Source organism: Otolemur garnettii, unplaced genomic scaffold, assembly GCF_000181295.1.
Source record: "Otolemur garnettii isolate 467f Iridium unplaced genomic scaffold, OtoGar3 scaffold00035, whole genome shotgun sequence".
NCBI classification, from domain to species: domain Eukaryota; kingdom Metazoa; phylum Chordata; class Mammalia; order Primates; family Galagidae; genus Otolemur; species Otolemur garnettii.
Window position 1 is genome coordinate 16,244,718 of NW_003852430.1, and position 9,558 is coordinate 16,254,275.

General features: G+C 40.7%; 1 protein-coding gene across 5 annotated transcripts in view; it reads left to right on the forward strand.

Moving 5' to 3' along the window:
* Nucleotides 1–9,558, forward strand: part of KCNQ5 (potassium voltage-gated channel subfamily Q member 5) — a 513,698-nt gene that overhangs the window by 444,285 nt on the left and 59,855 nt on the right. For 2 of the 5 annotated variants that reach the window (XM_003789682.2, XM_003789684.3), the window contains exon 9: nt 1,379–1,405. The exons of 1 other annotated variant lie outside the window; for it this stretch is intronic. In XM_003789682.2, coding sequence (XP_003789730.1) covers nt 1,379–1,405 — 27 coding nt within the window. Of the gene's footprint in view, nt 1–1,378; nt 1,406–7,135; nt 7,193–9,558 lie in introns of all 5 variants that reach the window. 2 more of the 5 variants (XM_012805060.1, XM_012805061.1) reach the window with 2 other exon arrangements.

Below are 9,558 nucleotides of genomic sequence, written 5' to 3' on the forward strand. Positions count from 1 at the left end.
CATCCCCAGGATCCCCAGCATCCTCACCATCCTCAGCATCCCCAGGATCCCCAGCATCCTCACCATCCTCAGCACCCCCAGGATCCCCAGCATCCTCACCATCCTCAGCACCCCCAGCATCCTCACCATCCCCAGCATCCCCAGCAGCAGCAATGGTGTTGTTATTGAAAAGAGCCAGCCCTCTTACACCCCATGATTTGAGAGATACAGTGGGAACCTTCAAGTCCACAACCTCATCCCAGGGAATAAGATGGAAGAGAAGTCTAACAGATAACCATGCAGGAGAGATGGTTACAGAGGAAGAGGGAGATTCTGTCCCCACACAAACCCGCCAGGAATACAACCCAGCAGGTTATTACTTTCTCTTTTCAGTCTGGATTGTTTCTCACATACATAGGAGAGGTCTTAGCTGTTGTTATTTTAAAGGTTTGTTTTCATAACAGAAGGATTTATGGAGGGAAATATTTTTCTTGGTTTTTTTTTCCTCAAAGAGAGTGAAGTTGTATGTAAAGGATGAAACACAAATAAATATGCTATTTTAGGGAGTGAGCTAGCTATTTTGTGAAGCTGTGAGGAAGTACCAAGCTCCAAGGACACCATTTGGTATCCTAAGAAGTCATAATTCAGAGATTTTCTAACCCAATGACTTCAATTGACTTATAAGACAGCCAAGACCCACCGCAAAGTGAAGTACCTGTTCCACAAACACAGCTCCTTTGCAAAGAGCTGTGGACCCACACCATGACGCTTAGGCCAAAATTGGCTAAAAATGAGTTATTAAAAATGTCACCCTATCTGCCTAAGAGCATGGCTTAAAAAGAAAGAGAAGGAAGGAAGGAAGGAAGGCAGGCTTATAGTAAGGTTAAAGAGTTCCAATAGATTTTCTGTGTACCTTATGTACTCCAAAGGAATTCATACTTTATACAGCTCCAGAAATCTGCATAAACAACTGACTGAGGCACAGGCCACCGTCACACAGTAATGAATCTAGATTTAGAAACCCACAAGTCTCCCCAAAGCACAGGCACATCTACCTTGTAACCAGCAGCATTCTAAGAGTCTTTGCTAATGCCACTCAGATCAGAACTACTTTTTCATAACTGTGGGTAACTGACTAATGAAGAGTCTGTGCTTTGGGGTTACATGGGGGCAGTACTGGCTTTGCCAAGCAAATGTCCTCTCACAGGTCTGTGCCACAAAGAACATGTTAGAAATTTGGGTGCATTTCTTATAAAGAATGTCACTTTGTGGATCTTGCTTGAAAAGAGTTTCTTGAGGTACTTGACCCCCCTCTCCCGTCTCCAAGCTGCCCGTACCAAGTGCTATGACTGTGTTCACCAGTTATCCTCCTTTCTCTTCTGTCTGCACGCACCTGAAGGAAAGAACAAGGGGAAGCATCAAGCAGGTTTGTGATTTCTCTTTTGCTACATATTTGTTTATAAACCTGATGCCTAACAGATGTTGTAAATGTGTTTCATGTGAGTAAAATTCATCAACAACTACAAGATGATTAAAAGTGACCTTTCACAAGACCGCCTGCAAAGGTTGCTATTTTATTGATTTTTTTTTTTTCTCCCTTGGGAGCATCATGTCTTTCTACAACTCTCTCCTGCTTTTTTACAATCTTCAGAGCATGGAACATTTGGAATGGGGGGGTGGAATAATTATGGGTTCTGATTATTCCTTGCTACCATTTTTCCAGCATTTTTTTTTTTTTTGGAGGCAGAGTCTCACTTTATCACCTTGGGTAGAGTGCCATGGCATCAGCCTAGCTCACAGCAACCTCAGACTCCTGGGTTCAGCAATCCTCCTACTTCAGCCTCCCAAGTAGTGAGGACAACCGGCACCTACTAATTTTTTCTATTTTTAGTAAAGATGAAATCTCACTCTTGCTCAGGCTTGTCTCAAACTCCTAAGCTCAAGGGATCCTCCTGCCTCAGCCTCCCAGAGTGCTCGGATTACAGATGTGAGCCGCCAAGCCCAGCTCCAGACAGGGGATTGCCTGAGTATTTGAATTAAGTAATGCAGAGTATCAAAGAGAGGAACTTTTTTCCTCAATGTTACAGGCTCCTGTCCTTCTTTTGGAGTGGAAAAAAATCTTTTTTGTCAAGAGGACACTGTGTACAGGAGATAAAAACCATCTCTCTGTGCCATCTCCAGCCTGTGGGGTGCTGAGGTTTGCCCAAGTGATCTCATTTAAAAGAAGAATCCCTCATCCTTTCAGAAGAAGATAGTGCTCCCCCAAATCCTCCAAATAATTATGGTCACTCTCTCGTGTCTTAGATGGAAAAGCTTTATCAGATTACATAGCCAAGAGTTAGTTAAACTGGTGGGAATAGGAGATGAAATAGGAAATAGGGTATGAAAAAGAACACCTTGGTATATGTTAATGAGTATCAGGAAGGGTCTGCACTTGGGAGCAAAGCCCTGGAGAACAAAGCCATGTGGATCCCAGCGCGGATGGTGTGAGGAGTGGCAAAAGCAGAGCAGCCGGAGAACCCAGGCACCTGGAAGGGAAGCAGGGACACGAATGGTTCCCTGTCCTTGCCATTTGTTTCAATAAAAAGGGAATGAAGGTATCCACCTCCCCGGAGTTGGTCGGGGCCACTGAGGGTCCAAGAATTGTTTCTTTAGCTTTGTACTTTTATAATAATGACATTAATCATAATACATTTATATAGTACTGAAACTAGTATTAAAAGTTCACTGGGGGTCAAGGAGACCCATATTCCATTATGTTTGTGCTTTAAAAGATATAAATCCAGGCCAAGCACAGTGGCTCACACCTGTAATCCCAGCACTCTGGAGGCCGAGGCAAGGAGGATCACTTGAAATCAGGAGCTCAAGACTATCCTGAATAGAAGTGAGACCCAGTCTCTACCAGAAACAGAAATATTTAGCCAGGCATGGTATCGTGTGCCTATAGTCCTAGCTACTCAGGAAGCTGAGGCGGGAGAATCACTTAAGCCCAGAAGCTGGGCTTACCTGTGATGACACCACTGCACTCTACCTGGGGCAACAGAGTGAGACTCTGTTTGAACAAAAAAGAAAGGATTCACAAATCCAAACATAAATGCATTCATTATGCTGGGAGATAGACACGGTGGGACTTCCAACATCAGGTGCCCCTCTGACCGGGTAGCCTGCCCAGTGGATGGCGTTAAAGACCCTTCTCAGTTTGGTAGCTATGGAGTTAGAGCCAAGGTCATTGGCTATTCCTTGGTGCTATTTCCAGAACATTTTACTTGCCTGAAGAGTTGCTTGTCCTCACTTTAGAGATACTTTTGCCCAAAGAGAGGTTTTAGTCGTTAGACCTAAAATATTCTTTGCATAGATACTGGAAGAGACAAGATGACCAATTTTAACCCGTCAGTCCTTTTTCTAGATTCCCTGCAGATCCCACAATATTTTTCTGTTCTGACAACTTTATTTGAATTAACATAACACAAAATAAATCATAGCCATTGTAAGCTAGTCTCTTTGGTGATATTTAAAAAGCTTTCATTGACTCAGGAGCCCTCCACTTACAAATTATCGTGAAGGGTGATTTGTTTCCAGGTCCTAAGGACAGGGATTAGCTATTAACTCTTGAGCCATCTGAGAGTAAAATCACCTGTCTTGGTTTCATCCTCCAAAACAAAACCGGTGACACCTAAAGCGACATTTGTAAAAAAAAAACATGGAGATACTTGAGTAAGTGTAACCTTTATGGGACTCCTGGATGAGGGGTCGCCTTGGGCTGACAGTGATCCTGCTCCCAGTGTTAATATGGCATAAACAAAGACAAAATTGAAATGTCCCTATTCAGCTTCTGCTCATGAGTCCAAAACTGAGCCTCCTAATCACCCATCACAATTCAAAAAAAATTAACAACCAAATTTTCTAAGTTTTATGATGTTCATATATATCCAAAATACCTAAATCCAGGCAGCATGCTTATGGCTAAGGCTGCAGTCAAAGATAACTTACCCACAAGTTTCAATGTGTTCAGAACTATTATACTGGGTTTATAACATAGAGAATCACACACAGAAATTTCTTGCACTTTGGACATCTGGCAAAAGCCACCTGAAAACAGGTCCTCCTCCATGACTAGGCCACACCTTACTTTGTGTCTTACACACTTAGGTCTCCTATCCCCAAACTATCTATCACATTCCCCTGTGGAGACCTGTGACAAAGGATGTGCTTGGTAAAGAATTTGTGGATAACAAAACAAAAAACAAAACAAAACAAAACAAAAAGAATTCTTGGATAAAGTAATAAAATGCCCCTGACCTCAAGTAATTCATGTGAAGAGAGACAAAACACCAACAAAAATTAGAAAAAAGGAGAAATATTAAAAGAGAGAAAAAAGAAAAATTATAAAAATTTTGCAAAGAATCTGAAGGAAGTGGGAAGTTTCCCTTTTTTTTTTTTTAAAAACTGAGACAGAGTGTCACTTTGCTGCCCCTGGTGGAGTGTCGTGGTATCACATCTCACAGCAACCTCAAAAAACTCTTGGGCTCAAGGTGATTCTGTTGCCTCAGCCTCCCAAGTTTCTGGGACTACAGGCACCCGCCAGTATATCTGGCTGATTTTTCTGATTTTAGTAGAGATGGGGTCTCACTCTTGCTCAGGCTGGTCTTGAACTCCTGAGCTCAAGCAATCCACCTGCCTCAGCCTCCCAGAGTGCTGGGATTCCAGGCATGAGCCAGCACCCAGCCTAGAAGCTTCCATCATATTACCTTGGCTTTCACCTTGTTGTGTTCCACGGACAGGATGTTAATACTGCCTAAGGAATGCAGAAAGACTAGCATAATAACAATACCAACTGTACTATCTTAGAAATTAGCAGCTTTGTCCTTGCCCAAGCAAAATATGCACAAAGAAAAAGGCATCTGAGAGTTATCCCTTAGAGAAGAGCAGATCTGGGTCCAGAATATTGTTAATAAAGGCTTGACCCTATTTCAGATGAACCCGTTAACACCTCCCAGCTGCGGAGTCTCCAATTGCCCTTGGGGCCACCAAGTTACTGATGATGATTCAGATAAGCAGAATTAGACAAGCTTCAGCCCAAGGAGGAGCCAACTTTTTTATCGCTCAGATATCTCAGAGCCTGGAATCTCCTAAGTCCTTCCTCATGGTTTTTCTTAGTGTAAAAACTGAGAGGAACTGAGGTTCAGATGAGTTCAGCACAACAGCCAGCACTTCTGTGCGGGGGCCTGGACTCCCACGGAGGGAGACGACAACCACCCACAGGCCGTGCACAGAGAGGCTTTTCATTCCACAGAATGGATTAAGGTGTCAAACACATTCACATAATCCTTAATTTCCTTAATTAACTATGTTCCCTGCTTTGGAATGTTCTTGGTACAAAGAGATTTTGTCTTTCTACACTGAGGTTAGGGTATGTTTAAACAAAATTTGTCTACTATGCTTTCAGCTAAGGAACAATGTCACATTGTTTGTGACAAATCTAAAAATTTCTTTGAAAATATAAGCCGTTCGTCTCAAGAGCATTAGTGAAAATAATGTTTCTTTGGTTCTCTTTGCACGGAGTCAGGTACAAATTCCTGTTAGTCTCAACTGAGTCTGCTTCCTCAACTTGTCTTAAACCCTAAATACAACTTTTTAGCATCATTTAATCACTCATATCTTTTCCTCTGTCTTCCCACTAAAACCGTTCTAATCTCTTATGTGTGGTGATAAACCCGTTTATCTATTTTATTCTAATTGATCACCCCATTAAGTCAATGTTTTCCAGTTTGTTTTGTTTCAACTGGACAGGTTCTCTCCATTCTGGGGGTAAACTGACATTTTCAGAGAATGGAATTTACCTGTGAACCCATCTGACCAGATTAACCCAACATTGCACCTTGAGGCTCCTATATTGTGCCCCCTTCCTCGTTGGCCAGGTCATCACATAGTGCCCAGTTAGCCAGCACATTGGTACAAAAGGGCTTTTCCTTCTCGCTACCTAACAAAACCAGATGATACTGTCTGAGGTTTGGGAATCATCTATAAATCTCACTGCCTTGGATTAGCCTGTCTTCTTAATCAACGACAGTTGATTATATGCCTGCTTCATAGTTAAACTGCCTTCATTGCAAGTTAGAAAGCAGAACCAGAACCTTTCAGACTTCTCAGGAGATTATCTAAAGTTGCTGTAGCACGTACATGGAAGGTAGAGGTATATATATCTTTAAAGTTAAGGCACAAATGATATTCTTTTACTACATTCCGATCTTGTGCTGAGATCTGCTGAGTACTCCTCCCAGCCGCTCCTGTGATGTTGGCTTTATTGGGTTCTGAGGCTGAGTGTAGCTCTTGGGAGAGACTCTAGAACCCTGGTGGGAAAGATCTTGTGTTCTTATGTTTCTTCTGCGTTTTCATTTTTGTGTGGCCAGTGAATGACGTGCATGTGTGTTAAACTAAACTCAGTAAAACTGGTTGGATTTTTTTTTCAGCACGGTCAACTTGTGTCCTTGTTGGCGAAATGTTAGGTTGTTGCAAAAACAATCTTTTCAAAATGGTCTCTCCTTCTGTTCATATTTATTGACAGAGGAAAAAGATTTAGTCTTTTAAAAACGCATCATAGGGCTTAAAATGAGAAATGTAATTTTTTTTTTTAACAAACTAACAACCTAGAATCTTTCCTTCTGTTTTTGTGAAACATGCATCCTATCTGATGATTGGTTATCTGTATTAACTATAATAGCAGATGTTTCACTCAATTTCAAAGCAATGGCTGTTACCTACTTCATTGATTTCTGTAAATATTTGTTCTTAAAATTTCTAAAATACTTTATGCCTCAGTCATTTATACTATATTGTATTGATATTTATTACAGGGGTCACTGTAGTATAAAATATTTATATTCTTATTTTGATATGAAACTCATGCTAACACAGACTGCCATCGTTTGTAATGCCTATTTCAAAGCCGATTATTTCAGCCATTAAGATCCCTGGACCTACACCTATTTCAAGCAGCACAATTAAACGACATAGTTGGTACTCACTGCTTATACAGTACATGAAAAACAATAAAGCCAAATGGCTTTGTTTTCATAAAAAGAAAGGAGAACTCCCTCAGCACTTTCCTAGTGGGGAAACGCTTGGTAATGTGCTGCTCTGTTTCCCTCACTCCTAGTCAGATCTCTAGTAATAAGCAGACGCTCTTCAGAATGTACACCTCACGGAAGCAGAGGTACCCAGCATCCCGGCTGTTGACATGAGATTTGAGAATGCCAACTAACCTCAGGTGCATGACCAGGTTACACCGCCACCCCCACTTGAGCCCTGTCCAGAGACTTAACTGTTCCTAGAGACTTCTTGAATGAGGTTTCCAACCCGCTTGTATTTCTCCCTGTTGCTTGTTGCCTGCTCTGATTCTCTCCATCCTCGGTTCAAATAGGCAGGGTCCCGCTCACTATTGGCAGTCAGCCCTCTGGCGCCTCCTTGTGGTTGCACAACTGCTGAGCTGCTGCACGCACTGTATGGTTATGGCTCAGTTGCCATATTGTGCCTGAGGCGAGAATTTGCAAAGTGCTTATCCTCTGAAGGGCTAACACCCTAACTAAGTATAACAATAACTACAACATTCCAAGCCCTGGAGTATTGCTGTGGGATTATGAAATGCCACCCAGTTCCCTGGCAGGGAATATCCAGTGGTAGGCGGCATGCTGGGCCACTTGTCTGACTCCCCTGCAGAGTGGTTGTGCAGGCTCCCTGAGCCCAGCCTGGGCTGGGAATGTGGGACTGCACACTAGAAAAGGTGCTGCCATCAGGGACCACTGCCAGAAGAGACCTTATTGTTGGTCTCCTGGGAATAATCTTTGGCATTCTTTCTAAAAACGCTGTTACATAAATCTTCCTCAAAAATCATGTTCATAGATGTCACAAAAAAAGCTGGAAAATAACGAAAACTTTAAGGTACCAGTGAAGAGTCTGTTATTTTTAATCAGTGCATGTTTTCAATAACAGCCACCGAATCAGTTTAATCATCTTCTAATCAAGATGCTCTGTTGATTTTCAAGGGGGAAACAAAGGAGAAAAACTAATAAAAATGAGTTTTTTTATAAGAGGACACAAGAATAGATCTTTGCCTTGGAAAAGAAAATTTTGCCTAGTTAAATGTTCTAGATTAGGCTCTTACTCTAAACCCTAACTAAAAAGAGAAAGTGAAAAAAAGACGTTGTATTACACTCTAACTTAGAGTGTAACATGGTAAGTTTATTTTACAATAATTCTTGAGAATTTTTTTAAATAGTAGATATTAGCAAATAGTTCAGTAGAACAGAAAGACAAAAAGGGAAATGGTACCTAGAATTCATTTATATCAATTTTAAGTGCTTTAAATGGTATAGAGGTTCAAAGAATATTATTTCTATTTTCCTTTAATTCATAGGGTAATGTCAAAATGTTTCATAAAGACAATTTTTAAAAATATTTTCATAGGAGCAAAGCTTTGCCATTTTTTATTGTAAATAAACTATGGTTGATTCAATACTAACACTTTCATCATAGATATTTTTACTTTTTAATAATTGGAACTTTTAAAACACATATATATATAAAATTTCATCTTAAGTGGCTTTAGGATTTTTTATCAATTTCTTGTTTATTTAGTTGGCACAGAAAGGAGATGTATCTTAAAAGTCTGAGAAAATAATTTGAGATTAACCAAACCCAACCTTTTATAGTAATTAGCATCTTTATAGTAATTAGCAACCTTTTATAGTAATTAGGAAAAATAATAGGTAAGATCAAGTCCAGCGAAGACACTGGTAATGATAGCTATGTCAAGTTGAGCCAGTCATTAATCTAAATAAAAGTGCAGACATGAACATATGCGAACACCATACATTTAAATGATGGAGCAGATGTGTTGCAACTAAAAAGAGATTTGAAATTTTTACAATTAAAAAAAAAAAAAGAGCTTGGGAAAAGTCAACATTTTGGGCACTATCCCTTTGACGGATTTGTTTAAATAATTGAAAGCTTTTGGATGACATAGGGGACCTAGCCTGAGAATAAAAAGATGCAGTTTTATGATGTTATTGTTGCTCTTGTTTAATGTAATCTGTTGTTTAATCACGCATTTGTCAAGTAAAGATAAATCCTTCCTAATGGGGTCATTGGAAAGAACCCTTGAACCCACTTGACCTCATCACAAAACTGCCCAGCCTGGATTTTGCATGTGCCTCTCCCCCTAGTTGGGCGGAACTTAGCTGTGTCTGCATTTCAGTGGGTGGGGGCGGGGTGTCTGTTGCATGGTCAACTCGTTTATTGTTTCCAGAACTCTATGATCATGATTTGATTTGTTTTCATGTAAACACACATAAAAAGTGGTGCCTTTTTAGAATATCATTTGTTAATCAACTAGGCATGGAAAAATAAATGTTACTGTTTCTTGTTAGCTACAAACACGTATCCACTAAACACATTTGCTGTTGGCATGCTGCAGTTGGGGACAGTGGACATCGCGGTAAGTGGAAAGATAAGACCTCCACTCCGTCTCCAATAAGCCTTATCCATGAGAACACTCCCTTCATACTCCATAAAGGCTGCGGC